General features: G+C 37.3%; 1 protein-coding gene across 6 annotated transcripts in view; it reads left to right on the top strand.

Annotated features, from left to right (window-relative positions):
- The window catches only part of LOC129039618 (24-hydroxycholesterol 7-alpha-hydroxylase), a 98,303-nt gene extending 76,418 nt beyond the window's left edge, over positions 1-21,885 (top strand). For all 6 annotated transcript variants that reach the window (XM_054493600.2, XM_054493597.2, XM_054493602.2 and 3 more), the window contains 2 exons: positions 17,849-17,936; positions 21,243-21,885. In XM_054493600.2, the coding sequence (XP_054349575.1) occupies positions 17,849-17,936; positions 21,243-21,314 (160 nt within the window). In that variant the 3' untranslated portion in view covers positions 21,315-21,885. The remainder of the gene's footprint in view (positions 1-17,848; positions 17,937-21,242) is intronic.
- The last annotated feature ends 826 nt before the right edge of the window (positions 21,886-22,711 follow it).

The following is a 22,711-nucleotide window of genomic DNA, read 5'->3' as shown; positions in this document are numbered from 1 at the left end:
GAGTTCTTACCTATAATTAATTACTTTGCATGTAAATGGATTGAATTATGCAGTCAAAAGTCACATAATAACTGAATTGGTAAAAAAACAAAACAAAAAAAGCAAACAAACAAAAACAATACCCAGCTATATATTGCCTATAAAATGCTCCCTTGAGGACACATATAGGCTGAAAGTGAAGGGGATGGAAAAAGATATTCCATGTAAATGTAAACCAAAAGACAGCAGGGTTAGCTCTGATTAGACAAACTAGACGTTAATTCAGAAACTGTAAAATAAGACAAAGAAGGTCATTATATAAATGATAAAGGGATAAATTCATCAAGAGGGTATAACAATTGTAAATAAATGTGTACCCAACATCAGAGCACCTGAATATACAAAGCAAATATTAACAGAACTAAAGGGATAAATAAATATCAATGCAATAATAGTAAGGGACTTAAATACCCCACTTTCAACAATAGAGAGATCATCCAAGCAGAAAATCAATAAGGAAACATTGGACTTGAACTACATTTTAGACCAAATGGACCTAACAGACATATACAGAACATTTCATCCAACAGCAGCAGCATATACATTCTTCTCAAGCACCTATGTCTAGTGCTATGACATTCTCCAAGATAGGTCATGTAGTAGACCATAAAAAATTTAAGAAAGTTGAAGGCATATCAAGTGCCCTTTCTTACCACAGTGGTATGAAACTAATAATCAATAACAGGAGGAAAACTGGAACATTCACAAATATATGGAAATTAAACAACATACTACTGAATAACAATGGACCAAAGAAGACATAACACTTTGTTTAAATTTTGAGGCAAGTAAAAACGGAAACGCATCTGATATGGTATGGATGTGTGTCCTCTCAAAATCTCATGCTGAAATGTGATCTTCAGTATTGGAGGTGGCCTTATTGGTAGGTGTTTGGATAATGAGGGGAAATCCCCTATGAATGGCTTGGGGCCTTTCTGTGGCAATGAACTACTGCAAGATCTGATTGTTAAAAAGAGTTTGGGACCTCTCCCATTTCTCTTTTGCATTCTCTTTCCCTGTGTTGCATGCTGACTCCCCTTCACCTTCTTCCATGATTGTAAGCCTCCTGAGGCCCTCACCAGAAGCAGATGCTGGCACTATGCTTCATGTACAGCCTGCAGAACCATGAGCCAAATAAGCCTCTTTTCTTTATAAATTCCCTAGTCTCAAGTATTCCTTCATAGCAACACAAATGAACTAACACAACAACATACCAAAACTTACAGAATGCATCAAACACAGTTCTAAGAGGGAAGTATATAGTGATAAACACCTACATTAAGAATAAAGAAAGACCTCAAATAAACAATGTAAATTTACACCCCAAGGAACTAGATAAAGAAGAACAAATGAAGCACAAAGTTAGCAGACATATGGAAATAAAGCTCAAAGCAGAAATAGAGACTAGAAAAACAATTTAAAAAGTCAACAAAAAGGTTTTTCGGTTAAAAAATTAAGTCTTGAAAAATGATATATCTTCTGGTAGACTGATGAAAAGAGAGAGAAGACGAATAAATCAGAAGTGAAAGAGGACAACAGATAACACATAGGATCATAAGAGATTACTATGTGCATTTAAATAAAACCAGTTAGATAACCTAGAAAAACTAGATTAATTTCCAGAAATGTAAAACCTACCAAGACTGAATTATAAAGAAACAGAAAATCTTAACAGACCAACAACAAGTAAGGAGATTGAATCACAAATTAAAAGTCTCCCATCAAAGAAAAGCCCATGAACTCTTTCCCTTCTGAATTTTACTGAACATTTAAAGAATTAATACAAATTCTTTTCCAACTCTTAGAAAAAATTGAAGAGAGAACACTTCCAAACTCATTTTACAAAGCATTACCCTGACACAAAAGCCAGACAAGGACACTACAAGAAAAGAAAACTACAGGTCCATATTCCTGATGAATATAAATGAAAAGCTTCTACAAAAAAAATGCTAGCACCCGTATTCAACAGCAAATTAAAAGGATCATACACCATGATCAAGTAGTATTTATCCCTTGGATGCAAGGGTGGTCCAACCTATGCAAATGAAGAATGTCATATACCACATTAACAAAATGAAAAGCAAAAATTATATGATTGTATCAATGGATGCAGAAAGAGCATTTGAGAAAACTTATCTTTTCATGATAAAAAACTGTCAACCAATTGAGTATAGAAGGAAAGTACCTCAACATAATAAAGGCCATATATGACAAGCCCACAGCTAACATCATACTCAATGGTTAAAGATTAGCAACTTTTCTCTATGACCAGGAACAAGACAAGGATGCCACTTCTGCTACTTGTATTTGACATAGTACTGGAAGTTGTAGCCAGAGCAATTAGGCAAAAAAAGAAATAGAACAAATCCAAATTAGAAAGGAAGAAGTAAAATTATGACTGTTCACAGATGATATGATCTTATATGTACAGTCCACTACCCCAAAAACACTGTTAGAACTAATAAATGAACTCAACAAAGTAGCAGGATACAGTATGAACACACAAAAAATCCATTGCATTTTTATATACCAACTGAACAATCTGATGAGGAAACTATGAAAGCAATCTCATTTATAATAGCATAAAAGTGAATAAAATAATGAGGAATTAGCTAAACCAAGAAGGTGAAAGACTTATACACTGAAAACTATAAATTGCTGATAGAAATTAAAGACATAGATAAATAGATACATATCTCATGTTTCTGGATTGCAAAACTTAATAATGTTAAAGATGCCAGTGCTACCCAAAGAAGTCTACAGATTCAATGTAATCGCAATGATGTTATTTTTTTTGGCAGAAATAGAAAAGCCTATTCTGAAATTTATATAAAATTTCAAGGACCCCAAGTAGCCAAAACAATCTTGAAAGAGAAGAACAAAATGGAGGACTCTCGTTTTCTGATTGCAAAACTTACTACAAAGCTGCAATAATTAAAACAGTGTGCTATTGACATAAAGATAGACATGTAGACCAATACAATAGAATAGAGAGCCCAGAAATAAACTCTGGAATATGTGGTCAAATGATTTTTGACAAAGATGCTAAGACCATTCAATGGGAAAGGGGCAATCTTTTCAATGAATGGCGCTGGGAAAACTAAATATTTACGTGCAAAAGAATGAAGTTGGACCCTTATAACCTAATACCACACACCAAAATTAACTCAAAATAAAATAAATACTTAAAACTATAAAAATCTTAGAAGAAAAACAGAGCAAAAGCTTTATGACATTGGATTTGGCATTAATTTTTGGATATGACACCAAAGGCACAAACAACAAATGAAAAATAGACAAAATTCGACTTTATGAAAATTTAAAAATTTTGTGCATCAAAAGACAGTATCAACAAAACAAAAAGGTAACACACAGAATGGGATAAAATATTTGCAAATTACATATCTGATAAGGGTATTAGTATTCATTATGCATAGAGAACTTCTAAAACTCAACAACAAAATAATCCAATTCAGAAATGAGCAAAGAACTTAAATAGACATTTCTCCAGAGAACATACACAAATGGATAGTAAGCACATGAAAAGATGCTCAACATCACTAATCATTAGGGAAATGCAAATCAAAACTCCATTGAAATACCACCTTATACCTGTGAAAGTTGATTATACAAAATGAAGTCATTTATGTCATACCCAACTAAAATGAGTCAAGAAGCCATGAGAAAAACACTAAGGTTACATACACCTGTTTTTTTTTTTAAAAAAAAATGTCGTCTAAGCTCAATCCAGATCTGCATGGACCTAACCATAATTTCAAGACTACAAGTCCCACCTGGCAACTGCTGAAACTCACCTATCAGAGCTCACTAGCTCTTGTAAGATGCTGCCAGCACCAGTGAACTTTCAAAACAATTTGTGTAACCTTCCCTTGCCCCGGTAAACCTTAACCATTTCATTGTTCTGTGGGCATAACAGAGGCCACCCTAGTCTGTGTGTGTGCCCTGAATTGCAATTCTATTCCTTATATATTCCAAACAAAACCTCTTGCTTAGAGATTCATCTCTATATATTTTTGAGTTGGCATATCCATTAGAATGACTACTATAAACAAAGAAAATAACAAGTGTTGGTGAGGATGTGGAGAAATTGGAACCTTTGTGCATTATTGGTGGGAATGTAAGATGGAACAGCTGCTATGGAAAACAGTATGGCAGTTCTTCAAGCATTTAAAAAAATTGCCATATGATCCAGCAATTCCACTTCTGGATATATATCCAAAGGAAACAAAATCAGTATCTCAAAAGAAATATTTGCCCTCCTAGGCTCATTGCAGCATTAATCACAATAGCCAAAATATTAAAACAACCTAAGTGTTGATTGATGAATGGATAAAAAAAGTTATATATATATATATATATATATATATATATATATGGAATATTTTTCAGCCTTACAAAAGGAAATCTTGCCATTTGCAACAACATGAGTCAACCTGGAAGACTTTATACTAAGTGAAATAAGCCACACACAGAAAGACAAATCCTACATAAAGTCATCTATATGTGTAATCTAAAAATTTGAACTCATCGAAACAGTGAGTAGAATGGTGGTTACCAGGGGTTGGGGGATTGGAGATATCAGGCAGAGAGTACAAGCTTTCAGTTACAAGATTAGTAAGTTCGGGAGACCTAATGTACAGTATGGTCACTATAATTAATAATAACGTATTGTACAATTGACAGTTGCTAAGAGAACAGATCTTTTCTCACCCCCACTTCCCCCAGACACACAAAAGGGTAACCACAAGAGGTGATGGATATGTTAATTAGGTTGACTGTGGTAATCATTTCACAATGTGTGTGTATGTGTATATATGGGTACATGTATATATGTGTGCATGTATATATGTGTGTGTGTATATATATATATATAATCATCTCATTTTGTGCTTTAAATATATAAAATTCTTATTTATTTATATTTTGAGGTCAATCTTATCTCAATAAGCTATAAATAAAGTGAACCATAAGATCATTTCTATTTTGCAAGTACTTAAACTTAATTAAGTCAGTACTATTCCTTTGCCCCTTTTCCTTAATAAGAAGCTGATATAGTTAGGCTTTGTGTCCCCACCCAAATCTCATTGTGAATTGTAATCCATATAATCCCCATAATCCCCATAATCCCCATGTGTCAAGGGACAGACCAGGTGGAGATAATTGAATCACAGGAGTGGTTTCCCCCATGCTGTTCTCACGATAGTGAGTGAGTTCTCACGAGATCTGATGGTTTTATAAAGGACTATTCCCCCTTTGCTCGCACTTCTGCTTCCTGCCACCTTGTGAAGAGGGTGCCTTCCTTCCCCTTCACCTTCTACCATGATTGTAAGTGTCCTAAGGCTTCCCCAGCCATGCTGAACTGTGAGTCAATTGAGCCTCTTTCCTTTATAGATTGTCCAGTCTTGGGCAGTCCTTTATAGCAGTATAAAAATGGACTAATACAGAATGTTTTAAAAGAGATAGCCAAACTATTAGCTCATAGCTCATTTATATGGAAATTTTATTTCTAGGAGGAGTAACCATAGGATCACCATTAGAACAATCCTGGCTGCAGTCAGGAAAACAATAGCTCCAGAGCATGCACTCCTAGTAAGAGCCACTTACAATCTTCCTAATGAAACAGAAAACAGTATCTCAAATTGAGAAGGGCTGAGGTTCTCCAGTTCTTCATTCTTGCTGTCCCATCTGCTCTTGTGACTGAGCATCAATGAGTTTGCTGTCAGATGTGCATAGAGGCCAATACCATAGCACTGGCTTTTGAGAAAAGAAAACCTTTATTTCAAGTCAACTGGCAAGGAGACCAGAGGAAATGCTCAAATCTGTCTCCCCAAGCTGGAGGCTGAAGTAGGTTTCATAAGCATAGGGTAATGATGTGTGATCTGATTGGATCTTAACAATGAGGTGATTTCGGGAAGCATGATCTGACTGGATCCTGCCATGGGTGATGACAGTGCTCTATCTGATTGGATCCTGGATCCTGCAATGTGGTGTATGCTGCTTAATTCAGTCCCTGCTCCTTGGTCCAAGCGCTTAACCCCTCTGTGGTTGCACAGTTGGTTATCTGGGCATGCCCTGGTTACATGACCTTCATCCTGGGGGTCCATGGCAACTGAAAAGCAACTCACAACATTGTTACATAAACGTCTACACCAGATTCGTTTGATATGGTTATACTTTCTCATCTCCTTTTTTAATTTTATATATTTCCCATTTTCTTCTTTTTTTATGTTTTCTTCTTTTCCTTCTCATTCAGCTTACCCTTATCCCTTTCTTCTCTTCCCATTTTATTCTATTTTTTCTATATTTAATATAAAACATCTACCTTCCCACTCTACCAGATTATGCTTTCACCAGCATTCCCAATCGAAAGTTTGGTAACCCAGACATAATGTTGCATGTATAATGGAGATATTCTTTATAATTTTAATGTTGTGTGCTAAAATTAAAAGGTTTGGCAAACTGCATCTTCTAACATATTTTTTTCCTCATTTTCCTTGACAAGTTCTTCTAGATCAGTATTCTCAAAATGTGGTCCCCAGACCACCAGTATTAACATTACCAGGAAACTTGTAATAAACGCAAGTTCCTGGGCCCTGTCCCAGATCTCCTGACTGAGAAACTTTGGGGGTGAGGCCCAGCAATCTGTTTTAACAAGCCCTCCAGGTGATTCTGATGCACTAAAATTTGAGAATCACAGTTGCTAGATTATTTTGCCTCCTGCTACCATATTGATTTTATTTTCCTAAAAGATTTCTCAGAGGGATGAGGTTGCCGTACTTCCACTTTAACTTGATAGCTGTGCTTCAATGAATGATGCCTATGAAACTATGTCTGTATGCTACCTTCTCTGAATTCCAGGGCAAGATCATTCTATTTTCATAAGCTGCAGCTGGTGGCAACTAGGAATATACTTCAGACCTCTTGCTCCTGGCAACAGTGACAGCTTTCCAGCACATGCTGGCATTACCTACGATGACTTCTAGGAGGAAAAAAGAAAGAGATGTTCTCTTTAAAAGTGACAGAGGTATTCAGTCTCAAAATTAAGACATCTAAAATTAAAATCATCAATTTTCCCCAATACTAGCATTCCTTCAGTACTCTCCTCCTATCACTGCTCTCTTAGACACCTGGGTTTTTGGACTTATCCTTTACTCCTCCTTCCTTCTGGCCTTCTGTGTACATTCTCCACTCCTTTAAAACTAGGTCTCCTCGGCCAGGTGCAGTGGCTCACACCTGTAATCCTAGCATTTTGGGAGGTCGAGATGGGTGGATCACTTGAGGTTAGGAGTTTGCAACCAACCTGACCAACATGGTGAAACCTCGTCTCTACTAAAAATACGAAAAAATTACTTGGGTGTAATGGCAGGTGCCTGTAATCCCAGCTGCTTGGGAGACTGAGGCAGGAGAGAATAGCTTGAACTCCTGAGGCAGAGATTGCAGTGAGCTGAGATCACACCACTGCACTTCAGCCTGGGCAACAGAGTGAGACTCTGTCTTAAAATAAAATAAAATAAAATAAATAAAATAAAATAAAATAATAAAATAAAAAAATAAATAATAAAACTAGGTCTCCTTCACCTCACCATCAGATGACTGTTATCATTGCCTAACCCTTCTCCCTGACTGTATTCTCTCTTATTTCAATCCATCTTACTCACTACATACAGATGAGTTTTCCTTAAATAATAATCTCTGATTGTCACTCTCTCATTGAGATTCTGGTGCCACTACCTGCTGGCCAAACTCATTAGCCTAGACTCCGGGCCCTCCATAATCTGACACCAGCCTTACCTTTCTAAACATCTGAGAATGTCCTCCCTAGAGCGTCTACTTGCTGTTCCTTACTACAGAGCATCCGCTCCTCCCCTTGCCCATGTTTTCTGCTGGCTCTGGAATGCTCTCACTCAACAAGTCTACTTATTTAAAGGTTCTTTTGCCCTCGTGTAGCTCAAGTTTCACCTCCATATAAAGTCAGTGTTAATCATGCCAGGTTATAGAGTGCTCTCCAGACTCCAAATTTTGTTTCCCTTGTTTCTACCTTCATCTATATATGATTGTGACCTCTTCTGTCTCTCCGTGTGCATTGCTAGCATTGTGTTGGGTAGGTCTTGGTGTTCTCAATGCCTGTGTAGCATTCCTTAATGAAGTATTTAAATACAAATGCAGAAAATACGCAAGTACCAAGTATTTAAAAAATTTTCAACATGTTTATATTTTAATAAGCTTTATTAGTAGATGTGTAATGTTGTTCTTGTAAGTGTAAAAGATAAATCTGTTATAAACAATGTGCCTCATTATTTTCACTGTTTTGACATTAGAAGTATTAAGAAAACATTACTTACCTGAACATAGCTTAGCTTGCTTCTGAAGAGCTTCTGTAAAAATACGAATTTACAAGGCCCGTTTTCTTTGACATAAAAAGCTTTCTATGTCCTAGGTATGTATATGTCAGTTTCTGGTATTTTACACATTGAACAAAATTCGGTAACATAGTAAAGGCTTTAAAAAACAATATATATATTATATTTTTTGCCACTGTAAAGAAAAAAACTTTAGTGGTGAATTGAGGTAATTCTATTAGAATCCAAATATTTGGATTTGAAGAAAATTCAACTTTTCCTTTAAGATATCGAAATCTTAATGTAATATAAATATCAATACTATCTTAATAGCTAGTTATTAATTTAATAACTAAATTAACAACACTAAAAAATAGAAAAGAAAAATATTAAGCCACACAAATTCAAAATGTATGTTATGAATTGGCCAAAAGCCTGAGTGATCATTTATCTTTAAGGGAAATGTAGTTTTATCATTTTTAAGAACATCACATAGACTAAAATTAATTAAGGAAATTCTGCCATACAGATTATAACAGAAAATTATTTTAATACATTGGTAAATATTATTTCTAATCTTTTCTGAAAATTTTTATTATTCATTCTGTTCCTCGTTCTACTTTCTCTACAGATTTTTTCTAACATATTTTTCTGCTTCAAACTTTAAAAAATTTGTTTATTTATTTGTTTATTTTATTTATTTTTTAATGGAGAGGAGATTTCACCATGTTGTTCAGACTGGTCTCCAACTCCTGAGCTCAAGTGATCCACCTGCTTCAGCCTCCCAAAATACTGGGATTATAGGCATGAGCCACCATGCCTGGCCTTTAAAATGTATTTATTTTAAATGACAAGTAAAAATTATGATGTACAATATGATGCTTTGAATATATACATGTTGTAAAATGGCTAAGTTAAGCTGTTTAAGATAGGCATTATGTCACATACTTTTTTTTTTGAGGTGAGAACACTTAAAATCTACTCTCTTAGTCTGGACGCAGTGGCTCATGCCTATAATCCCAGCACTTTGGGAGGCCAAGGTAGGCAGATCACCTGACGTCAGGAGTTCAAGACTAGCCTGGCCAACATGGCGAAACCCCATCTGTACTAAAAATACAAAAATTAGCCAGGTGTGGTGGCAGGCACCTGTAATCCCAGCTACTCAGGAGGCTGAGGGAGGAGAATCACTTGAACCCAGGAGGCAGAGGTTGCAGTGAGCCAAGATCGTACCACTGCACTCCAGCTTGGGCAACAGAGTGAGACTGTCTCAAAAAACAAACAAACAAACAAACAAACTACTCTCTTAGCAACTTTCATATTGTCATTAACTGTAGCCACCATGATATACAATCAATATATTGAACTTATTCCTCCTGTCTAACTGAAATGTGTCCCTTGAATAACATCTCCCCAACTCCCCTAACCCCAGCCTTTGGTAACCACTATTTCTAATTATTTCTAATCAAAATATACACGGTATTTCTAAAATGTTTAATATTGTGCTCTTAACTTATGAACGTTGATCTTGTTTGCATTTCTCATTTGCTTAGCAAATTATTTTAGGGATCCAGGAAGTATTTATTGAATACCTCCTATATGTTGTAATAATGCTTCGAGAAACCCCGTTTCCACACCTAGGTATAATTGTTCAATCAGCACAATCTATTGAGGGGCACTTTCATTATTAAAGTCCCAACACTGTCACATGGCACATTCAAACCCCCCTTGAACTGGCTCCTCCTGCACTGTCCAGCTTCATCTCTCATCACCTCACCTTCTGCATGGAGTCAACAACTTGCAGGTCCCTAGATACTATTTTTCTTCTAAGTCTGTCCCTTGGAATGGATTTTCTCTCTGCCAAGTGTACCTTCTTCACTTGCACAGCTCCCGCACTGCACCTTCAAATTGTTGACTGTCTTTTTCGCTTGTTGCAGTGCCTCTAGGGACTTGAGAGGAAGAGTGGCAGGGGCCTTTTATCCCAGGATGCTGAACTCAGAGAAGTTGGAAATCACTGCACTGGTCAATAGCAAGCTTATATTAGAGAAGGGCTTAAAACAATGATAAGGAGATAGGATTTATTTGAATAAAGGAAGGAACCTACAAAACTGTTCTATAATTCACAAATACAAAATTAGCCAGCATTTTTCTAGAGCTGCCAAGTAAACATTGAATGCTAGGAAGTCACTACTTCCTAATATTCTGCCAAACATGAAGTTGGCATGAAATGCCAACTTAGTTATTTGAAAAAGTGAGCTCATTTAATTTGCTTGTAGGAAGGGAGCTAAGTACTGAAAAGAAGTGGTTGCTTTATGTAAGTGGGAGCTTGATGTCTAATTTCACATATTGGTGCTTTTTGCCTTCTTTCCATTTGATAGGCTGGCTCACACCTTCCATGAAACGCTTTATTTATGGGATTGCAGACACACCACCTTCCTTTATTATTTTACCCTTTGGCCTGCTTCTTCCCCATCTCCTTTGCTCATCTTCCTCAATTTCCTGACTTCCAAATTTTGGATTATCCCAGGGCTCCTTCTGTAGATTTTTTTTTAATCAAGTCTATTTAACTCACTCTGTAAGTGATCTCATACTGCCCCCATGGCTTTAAATAATTGTCTAAATAATGATGACTCTTATATTTATAAATCTTCTATCTCTGACCCTGAATGAATCCTTCCTAATCATGGGGCTCATTACTTAGCTTGCATTCAACATCTCCCTTGGATGTCTAAAAGGCACTGGTCTATAGAGAGCTGTACTTAAGTCCAAAACTGAGCTCCAGATTACAATTCCCTCAACCTTCTCTTCCTTCAATCTTCCCCATTTCTGAGGTAAATAACAGCTGTATCCTTGCATTTCCTCAAGTCAAAAACTTTGGAGTCACCCTTGATTCCTTTATATTCTTCACATGTATAATGTAAACCATCAGTCCATCCTACAGAATATATCCAGACTCTAACTGTGGCTTATAACTATTTCTACCATCCTGGTCTAAGTAACCACTTTCTATTGTCTGGAAAATTGTAGTGGCTTTCTTATCACTCTTTTCACTTCCATCCATCTCACCCTATATTTTATTCTCAGTGTAGCAACTGAAGGATCCTTTCAGAGCTTGTCATACTTCTCAAAACTGTCCAGTAGCTTCCCATCTCAACACTAGCCTTCTCATCATTACTCATTCTTCTAACTCTGGGTTTTTGCACCTTTTATGGCTCACTCTCTTATTTTATTCTAGGGTCTGATAAAATGTCACCTCATCAGAGAGGCCTTCCTTCTCTAAAATATTTTAGCCCACACCTCCATCAACTTCCTTTCCTGTTCTTATTTATTATTCTAGAATGCATTCTACTAGAATTTAAGCTTCATGAGACCATGGATATTGTTTTTGTTTACTGGGGTGACTTCAGTGCTTAGAAGTATATAAAGCACATAAGGACACAATAAACATCAAATGAATGAATGAATGGGGGTCTTATTTTATTGTTAGAACTCTTAGTGTATAATCTAAGTGTCACTTTACTGTTCCCATAAAAGTCACTTTTTTCAAAGGAGAAGAGAGAAAAGACAGGTGTGTTACATTCACAACCTAGTTATCCATTTACATTTGACCCTTGGTGTTCTGCAGTCTTTGCTGAGCTCCCAGCTCCTCCATGTGCTACCACCCACATCACTGAAAATGGGATGCTGCTTTTTTCAGATCATCTCCAGCAGAGGGATGAAAGTGAGGCTACTCATGCTTCCTGCCATTTTATCACCTCTTTACTTTCCACTGCACTATCACACAAGATAGTGTAAATGTATCAGTTCTTATGGAATTTTTAGGGTAAACAAATTACAGCATAGGTAGGGAAATATTAAAATTGTACATAAAATGTTTATTTTCTTATAGTCCTAGAGAAAAGTACTTAAATTGAGCACTTCACAGAAGGTTCCTTTTTCCTAACCTTATATGCCTTTACATGGCAATGTGTTTGTCTCTTTTGCAAAATAGTCACAGAGCAGCTGCCCTCCTTTTAGTCTCATCCCTCCTCTGAGAAGCTGATTTTACTCCAAGATATATCACCACCCTTCCTCCCTAGGTCATTTCTCAATCTGAGTATAGAGTAACATGAGGGGCTTTAGCAGGACTGTCCATGGTTGTCCTTGGGACTTGAGTTCCTCAAAACTGTTCATGGTGGGCACAGGCACACTATGTTCCTTAAGACCTGCCCAAATATTAATTCTTTAAATTTTCTACTGAATGAATGGTTGATTGTCATTTCAACATCAGTCTCTTTCTCTCTTTTACACATTTCCCAAAGACAATCACCTTTTTTTTTTTTTTTTTTTTGAGACGGAGTCTCACTCTGTCACCAGGTTGGAGTGCAGTGGTGCGATCTCGGCTCACTGCAACCTCTGCTTCCCAGGTTCAAGCAATTCTCCTGCCTCAGCCTCTCGAGTAGCTGGGATTACAGGCGCGTGCCACCACGCCCAGCTAATTTTTCTATTTTTAGTAGAGACGGGGTTTCACCATGTTGGTCAGGCTGATCTCGATCTCATGACCTCGTGATCCACCCACCTCGGCCTCCCAAAGTGCTAGGATTACAGGCATGAGCCACCACACCCGGCCGACAATCATCTTTTTTCCTAATGCATGCTGTAATCTAAATCCTTAAGGAGAAAATTAAATATTTACCCCCAGATTACTTAGGCTGGTCTCTTTCATGGTAAAATTAGTGCATTATTAGAAAGAACAGTGATATAGTTTGCCTCTGTGTCCCCACCCAAATCTCATGTTGAACTATAATCTCCACATTTGGAGGAGGAAGGGCCTGGTGGGAGGTGATTGAATCATGGGGGTGAACTTCCCCCTTGATGTTCATGATAGCGAATGAGTTCTCACGAAATATGATGGTGTAAAACTGTGTGGCACTTCCCCCTTTGCTCGCTTTCTCTCTTCGGCCACCATGTGAAGAAGGTGCTTGCTTCCCCTTCACCTTCTGCCATGATTGTAAGTTTCCTGAGGCTTCCCAGTCATGCTTCCTGTTAAGCCTGCAGAACTGTGAGTCAATTAAACCTCTTTTTTTTCATAAATTACCAAGTCTTAGATCAGTTCTTTTCACAGTGTGAGAACAGATGAATACAAACAGTATTAGCTCCCTTTCTTTATACCTTGACTGCTTATGATTTTTCTTTCTATTCTTTAAACACATTGTAAGTCCTTTGGCTTGCATAGTTTCCAGTGAAAAGTCTATGTTAACTTTTAATGTTTGTTTTCTTTATGGTGTCTTTGTTTTCTGGCTACTTAATTTTTTTAATCCCTGGGTTTGTTTATTTATTAATTGCAATTTGATTATGATTTGCATTGGCATGATTTTCTTTTTCTTTTTTTCTTTTCTTTTTTTTTTTTTGAGATGGAGTCTTGCTCTGTTTCCTGGGCTGGAATGCAGTGGTGTGATCTCAGCTCATTGCAAACTCTGCCTCCCGAGTTCAAGCAATTCTCTGCCTCAGCCTCCACAGTAGCTGGGATTACAGGCACCCGCCACCACACTCGGCTAATTTTTGTATTTTTAGTAGAGATGGGGTTTCACCATTTTGGCCAGGCTGGTCTTGAACTCCTAACTTCATGATCTGCCTGCCTCAGCCTCCCAAAGTGCTGGGATTACAGGTGTGAGCCACTGTGCCTTGCTTTTTTTTTTTTTTTTAAGACAGAGTCCTGCTCTGTTGCCCAGGCTGGAGTGTAGTGGCACAATCTCGGCTCCCTGCAACCTCCTCCTCCCTGGTTCAAGTGATTCTCTTGCCTCAGCCTCCCAAGTAGCTGGGATTACAGGCACACACCACCATGCCCAGCTAATATTTTTGTATTTTTAGTAGAGATGAGGTTTCGCTATGTTGGCCAAGCTGGTCTCGAACTCCTGGCCTCAGGTGATCTACCCGCCTCAACCTTCCAAAGTGCTGGGATTACAGGCGTGAACCACTGCACCCAGTCAGCATGATTTTCTTTATATTTCTTCTGCTTGGGGGTCATGATCTGTAAATTATAGTTTTCAAAAAAATTTGAAAATGTTTCAGCTATTACTTCTCAAAATATTTTCCCTGCTTGCTAGTCTATATCTCTAATAACATGTATGTTAGACTTCTTTATTTTATAAGTTATTAACCTATTTATTTTTATAGCCTTTTATTCTATGTACTTCATTTTAGATATTTTTCTTTGTTATGTTAATTAAGTTCCATTATCTTTTCTTTCGCAGCATTTTACCATCTGTTAATCCCATCCAGTTTATTTTTCATTTAACATATTGTATTTTTCATTGCTAGAAGCACAATTATTTTTAAAATATCTTATCTTTCTCTCCTCATCATGCTGTTCTTTTCTACCTTTATGAACCTATGGAGTATAATAACTATTTTTAATATCTGTCATTTCTAGGCCTATACTTTTTCAATGGGCTTTCTCTCGGATTGGGGTCATTTTTCTGTTTTGTTTTTTCTAAGCCTGTTAACTTTTGAATAGATGGCAAGACGTAAATGTTAAGTGCCATGGATACTGGGTTGTGTTGAATTCTTTTAGTTTAGACTTTATTATGACATGTAGTTAGTTGCTTAGAAAAACAACTTTTCAAAACTTGTTTTTAAGCTTCGGTAAGGTAAATCCAGAGCGCCATTTAATGTAAAATAATATAATCCCACTACTAAGGCAATACCCATTTAAGAGCTCTAGCTAATGGTCCATGTGCTATACAATGGTCAGACTTTTTCTTGTGTGAACACAGCCTCCATGTCTTGTGTGCGCTCTTGGCCTTATTCAGCATCTTGTGCTTTGATTTCCCTTTTGTTGTTCTTTTTCCGTCTCAGTAGTTTCCTCTCACACATGCAGAGATCAGTACTCTGCCAAATACTCAAGTAGACTCCTGTCTAGATCCCTGGAATACTCTTGCACTCTCTCTCTGTGAAACTCCTTCTTTTCTGATACTCTTCTCTACAAATTTTAGTCTCTTTAGCTTGCCTGAACTTGGATCTCTGTCTGCTGAATTAATAATACTCTCAGACCTGTGAGTTTTTTCTGTCCTTGCACTGTGGCCTGAAGACTGCCAGAAGCAGGAAACCGAAGCAATCATGGGTTTCGTCTCATTCTTTACTTCCTCTGGAGATCTTTGTCCTACACTGGATTTTGCCCCGTTTTTGAGTTATTTAAGGCAGGAAGATAACACCAACTTTTGTTACTTTATCATGGCCAGGAATGGAAATTCCAATTTGTGAAAAGTTTGACAAAACCTTAGTTGTGAGAAATTCTGAACCTTTATATAAGTTAGCAAAATTGTTTTTTCTTAGAAACATTGCTGACTTTGATCCAAATCAGTAAATATTAGGCATGTCCTATTTCATAGACATGGACACTCTTTTAGAATAATTATCTTTAGCATTTGCAAGTAAGTAGGGTTAAATTTGCATCATAAATATTACTGAATAATTGATGTGATATTCAGATGGGTTATAGCTACACCTGGAGTGCTCCAGATTTCATCTGAAATAAAATACAGTCAAGATGTTTCAAGAACAGTAGTGCAGAAAAATCTAATTATTTGTTATGAATATGAGATCATTGATATGTATACATTCACTCATTCAATCAACAAACATTGAGGATTTAAAGATAAGACATAGTTCCTGCTTTTTGTGAAGGCTGTAGTCTATAAGGGAAGACAGACATGCAAATTCTAGCTGTAATATAGTAAGATATAGTAGGATTGTAGGATAAAGGCATTAGTTAAGGGATATGTAAAGTGCCACAGAAATACAGAGACAGGTGGAAAGGGCAGGAAATTGAATCTGCTCTATGGAAGGCATCACTTTCCATCACTATTCATTTATTCAGTTAACATTATTAGGTAGTAATAGTGTGCTGTGCACTGTGCTAAGTCGTCATAATACAAATCCTCCTCTGGGAGAGCCCTGGCTAACAAGCAATCACAATGTGGTGCAGTAGCAGCTGTGGCTAAGATGTGACCAGGGAATCATGTGGTGGAGAGAAAGGGCACTACAGCCTGGAGGACAGTTATCAGGAAGTGCTTCCAGAGGAGATTGAGCCTCAGAAAGGGAAAGGCGTATGGCACAGAGCATCATCATTCCGACAATGTCAAGTAATATAACGTGGCTAGAGCCACGTGGTGTCAAGTGGGAGCTCTGGGGGAGAGGAGACTGCAGAGATGGGTAAGAGGCGGATCTTCAAGGGCTGGCTGTATTCTGCTGTGGTGTTTGAAAGATTGTGTGTGTGTGTGTGTGTGTGTGTGTGTGTAATGAGATAGTGAAGATCTGTGATTTAGAAAGTTTACTCCAATGGTAGGGTAAAGGACAGAGTAGAGGGAAGTGAAACTGGAAGCAATGTGGAAGGTAAATTGATTCAGTAATCCAGGAAATAAATGATGAAGAACTACACTGAGGGAGTCATGGAGGGACTGGAGATAAGGGGTTAAGGAGGGGAATTAAGAGCTATTTAGGAGAACAACAAAAAAAGGACTTGGTGCCTAATTGGATATGGAGGGTGATGGAGAGGATTTAGTCTATGACAATGTTCTGTCCCGTTGGACTAATTGTATTCATTAAGGGCTATGTTTCCTAAAAGGTTTCCCTATCCTGCAGAGAGTTCAAAACCACCCAATGGGACACAAGGAAAAATAACAGAATTCTATTTATACTTTTTTCAATTTTTTTGGTTTCTATTTGTATGTGTCTTAGAAAATAGACACTAAACAGTGTAGTATATGTGCATAATTTAAAATAAATATCAATATATTGTAGGGCATGCTGAAATATCTTATTATCAAGAGTGTGTGATCAAAATGTTTGGCAGTCTTAGACAAGGAATGCAAAAGGAAAAGTGGATTTGGAGGTCCTGGGGAATTTGATGTTCCTGTAGAACATTCAGGCAGTAATTTCCAGTGGGCAATAGGATCTAGACTTAGGTAAGACTTTCCAATAGAGCCTTCTGTGATCATGGAAATGTCTTAAATATACACTGTCCAGTATAGTAGCCTGTAACCACATGCAGCTTTTGAGCACTTGAAATATGGCCAGTGCACCTGAGGAACTGAAATTTTCCATTTTGCTTAATCTTAAACTTATTTATTAAATGTATTTAAATTAAAATAGCCACTTGTAGCTAATGGCTATGATACTGGAAAGCACAGTCCTAAAGAGAGAGACTTGGGACTGTCATTTATTGAGAGCTCCCGCTGGTTCAACACTTTATATACATTTTAAAGCAATTTAGTCATCCCACTACCCTATGGAGTAGGTGGTATTAAGAAAGAAAAGAGTTAAGTTCTTACTCTGTCCTTTAAATAGGAAAAGAGTATATTGTAAAGAAGAGCATGTTTACTCTGAAATATGTATGCTTTCTAGATATTCTCTGTTGGCAGATATTTCTACATCTTTCACAATCAAGTAACAGTTTTATTCTTTTCTTCCAGGTGGTTTGCTCTGTTAGAGGTTCAGATGTGTATTATTTTAATACTTTATAAATATGACTGTAGTCTTCTGGACCCATTACCCAAACAAGTAAGTGTTTTTAGAATTTTGAGTATCATGACTACTTATAAATATGACATAACCGCCCCCACTTCCCCCAATTTTAATTACTAGAGATGAGCTGACATTTCCTCACTTAGGCCTGATCTTAACAGGTGCCTTAGATTGAACCACACTGAGAAGATACACGGTCTCCTTAATTCAGGATCTAATCTATGTACCCAATTACTACCTGGCTGGGACTTAATAGCAGTCTTTCCACCACTTCCAGTGTTAGGAGCTCTTCAATGCACTTACCAATTTGAACACTTTTCTCTGAGTTAAATAAACATGGCGCCAACTTTGCCCTTATTTTTCTAGAAAGGAATGTCTGTGATCCAAAGGTGAACTGTTGTTTTTAATGCAAGTCATAGCCCTTGGTCCATCTGAAAAGGAATGGCATGGAAAAAAACTAACCTAGCAGTAAAAACAAGAAATGAAAAGGTCACGGCTGTATTCCTACCTCAAACTATTGAATATTCAGTCATTTACGTTTTCTGTAGATCTATTCTCATAGATCAGTGGCTCTCGAATTGGTGTGAGCATGAGCATCACTAGTAGGGCTTGTTAGAACAGACTGGATAAAGGTGCTATTTATCGCTAGAATTTCTGATCCAGTAGGAACCGGGGAGGGGCTACAGAATTGCATTTCTTTTCTTTTTTTTTTTTGCGGTGGGGGGGTTGTTTTTTATTTGTTTGTTTTTGAGACAGAGTCTCCAAACACTGTGAGCTAAGTTCAGTGGCACATCAGCTCACTGCAGCCTCCGCCTCCTGGGTTCAAGTGGTTCTCATGCCTCAGCCTCCCTGGTAGCTAGGCCTGCAGGCGCACACCACCATGCCTGGCTAATTTTTTGTATTTTTAGTAGAGACGTCGTTTTGCCATGTTGGCCACGCTGGTCTCCCAAAGTGCTGGGATTACAGGCATGAGCCACAGCGCCCGGCCCAGAATTTGCATTTCTAACAAGCTCCAGGTGATGCCGCTGCTGCTGCTGCTTGTCTGGGTGCCACACTTTGAGGACCTCTGTTGTAAGAAATAAAAGGAAGTTCAATTTAAATCCAAATGTTTGGAAATCATGTGAAAACTTTGGGTAAAGGGTGCTATTTTAATTGGGGCTGAAGCTCAGAAATTAAGGATTGCAATCTCAGAGCTATTCACATAGCATTTTGTGCTTTGATTTACTCTTGATATAATAAGGCTAATGTATGGAGAGATAAATAAAACTCTTGGGTGACATTTCAATAGGAATTATGTAAGTGCATAAGTGACACAGAAAGTATTTTATTACTCACAAATATGCACATTTCAGCATTTCACTTGATTTCTTTTGCACTTCTATTTTGAGGACAAGTAACTTATCGGTGATGAAGAGCTCTCAGAATCTTACAATGAAAGGGAACTCAAAACAACTTTCACAAAGGGTCTCAGCTACCTGCTACGTTGTTGACAAAATGAACATCAGGGTCAGGCTTTATGGACATCAAATACTAGTTCCTGATCCACTGAGTTGAATGTCACAATTTTGCTCAAGGTTAAACTCAACATCCAAACATTTTCCCACCAGCAAGAGGACACCAGAATGCCTTTTCAGATGTAAAGGATGGCATTGGTTAAAACCATGGAGATTACTAATTTTGACCAATTCCTTAGACAGGATTTTTCCTAGCATTTTCTCCTAAGAATTCTATTATCTGTATTTAATTTCTTGTAGTATTTTATATATGTCCTATTTATGTTTTGACACCACTGAGAACACTTTTTAAAGAAATGTTCTCTCAGGTTATAAAAAGTACAAGTCTGAGTGAATTCCCACGATCTCAAAGAGCATTTTTTTTCACAATTCTTATTCTAGAATGAGAAACATCAATTAACATTATTTAACTATTGAACTTGTTTCAATAAATTATAAAATCAGGTGATCAGAAAGTACAGGAAATGGCCGTGAAATCACCAGGCTCTTCTAGGAGAAGTCAGGGATGTGTTGTCAAAACATGTCCTGAACACTGTTGTCAGGTGCAGAGAAATCAGTGGACTTGGAAACCAACTCCCCTGAAGGAATTTACTTAACGTAGTAGAAAAAATCAAATGCTAGAATCTCCAGTTTTAATTTTGCAACAGCCCAATGTTTTATTTTACCTCAAAGGGCCTTAAATAATGTAGTGTTAATTCTCTTCCATTATGAACCAAACAAAAAGGAAATACTACAAAGTTGAAGGATCTGTGATCAGGCAGCAGTGTTCTGATGCTGGCAGTGGGGGCTGTTCCATTTTGAGCATTAAGGAATGGTCAACTTTAATTCTCTTGCAAAAGCAAGCACCTTTTTGCTAACATAATGGGTTTTTATTTCTTTGTATGGTTGGGTTTTTTTTTCATTTTACTTTTGGGGTTCATAGAGCCTTAGGAAATCTCACAAAATGCATGGATCCCCTTTGTAGAAAAGTGCATACTTCATACACACAAAGTTGTGGATGCAATTTCAGTGGGTTCGCGGAACCCTGCAACTTATTCTTTCAACTCTCCAAAGAATCTCCTTGCTAAAGAGCCCATTTTGTGCCCTATTTCATTCAAACTTGAAAATAGACTGATTCTAAATTGGATCCACCTCATCTTTCCTCGCTCCTCATCTTCCCTCAGCCCTCATGGTTGACAGAAAAGGTTCCTTTTCTTTTTTAATCCCCTAAACCTCAAATATCTCTTTGTATTGTTTACGATACACTGACCTCCCCTTGACCCTACACAGTTTCATATCTTATTTCTAACTCAGGCGAAAAAAGTCAGAACATTTGGAGCCTACAAAGTATCTTTATGGAGGCAAAGGAGCGAGACTCCTCTCAAAAAAAATATATCTTTATGGAAAGTCACGATCATGAATACAGTATAAATGGTTCACATCACCAACTCTACATCATTCTTTAAACACCTGTAACCTGCAGTATGGAGATCTCACCCAGAGATTCTAAATGATGTGTCACAGTTTTTGAGCCAGAATTGTAGAAAGAGCCTTATTTGTGGTAACCTCTTTAGCCAGATAAAGCGAAGGGTGGCAGGCCTATAGCCTTCAGGTGTGTACAACTAAAGAGATTGTTATTAGGATAAGGAATTGTATTCTTTTACTTCCGCCTGAATGGAAGGCTAAAGTTGATGTTGGATATTGTGAAGTTCATTGATGCAAACATTTCCCAACTTGAAAAACCTAAATTGTGTACTTTTTAGAGAAGATTACAGTGGAATAAACCTTAGGTCTGAAATTGTGGGCTTATGTCTCTTAATTTCTATTTCTTCTGCATTTCTGTTTTTAGAGTTATCTCCATTTGGTGGGTGTCCCCCAGCCGGAAGGGCAATGCCGAATTGAATATAAACAAAGAATATGACATCTGTTGGGCCTTCCAAGGGCCAGGGCCTTCTGGAGGAGTGGCACCACCCCACCTGGCAGCACCTAGACCTGAGCTCTACAAAAACACACTGCTTCACTTTGTTTTAGAACTTAGTTCAAGAACACATTCAAATGGTGCATGTGTTTGGTATCTTCAACAGTAGACCAAGAATCTAACATCACTCTCAGTAATATAGAGAGTGGAATACATGGTTTATAGGAAATGATCAAATGATCCAAAAAAACCCCACATTTTTTAAGAAGTTGGAATTTGATTTCATGCATAACTGTATTAAAACATTAAATAGAAATAATGTCATTTGAATGAAAATCTTATCACATTAAACTCACTGTAAAGGCAGCATACTTAAATTTCTATTTTGAAAAGTCTAAGAGGCTTAGATTTTTTAAATTTAATAATTATTTCTACAAATTTTCTATTTTTCTTAAGGTGATTCTCAACTAGCAATTGGAACTCCTAGGCTCTATTAACATAATTCTTTATTGTAAACGTATCTAATGCTAAAAGTAATAAAATGATAGTTTTCTGAGACCTGTGAGGACAGGAATGGTGTCTTACATTCATTTCTACACTTCATTATGCTCAGGATTGCACCTTCTTTACAGAGTATATTCAATAAATGTATGTTGATTGATGTATTGATTTACATTTTAATTAACGTGGAAGCATTGTTTTGACTCAAAAGTGTTTGCAGTTATAGTTTGGCAGATACCATATTTTTGCTAATGCATAGACACACAAATATAATGGTATGCCAAGACAAGTAACTGTAGTGGAATCTGTTAAAGACTTATAACTGTCAAGTATTTACCATGAAATCCAGAAAAGAAATCTTATCATGTTCAGGAAAACATATGACACTAATAACAGAGTGAACACTTATGTCATAATTTCTCTTCCAGTATTATATAAAGTGCTGCTTGCCTCTCTTATTTCACGGTGAGGAAGCTTTGTGTGGTGCATGTTGTTGTTCTGTGGCTTATTTGCTTCCCTGAGCTAGAATTATCCCATGAGGTTGATAATGATTGCTTAGTCATCCATTTCCTACTAGCAAGCACATGACTCCCTAGGAGAAAATTAAGTACTTTGAGGTGCATTAACTCTTCCAGACTAATGTAGTGATTTTGAAGCTGAGTTAGTAGCTCACAGCTTAGCTTACAGGCTCAGGGATCTAGAGTCAGAAGGAGCTGAAGAAAGCAGTTCAGAAGTCCACAACATCTCTGAAAGTTGCAGACTATAACTTGGCAGGTTCTACTGAATATGGCAGGTGCGTTTTGAGGGAAGGTTTCTTCTCCCAAACAGCTAAGGGTCACAATGAAGCACTGTATTTGCATACAGTATCCACTTTAGCCAAATTTGCAGTCACTCAGAGC

Source organism: Pongo pygmaeus, chromosome 5 (assembly GCF_028885625.2).
Source record: "Pongo pygmaeus isolate AG05252 chromosome 5, NHGRI_mPonPyg2-v2.0_pri, whole genome shotgun sequence".
Lineage (NCBI taxonomy): Eukaryota > Metazoa > Chordata > Mammalia > Primates > Hominidae > Pongo > Pongo pygmaeus.
The sequence above is the reverse complement of the archived record's forward strand: the minus strand, read 5'-3'. Positions and strand labels throughout refer to the sequence as shown.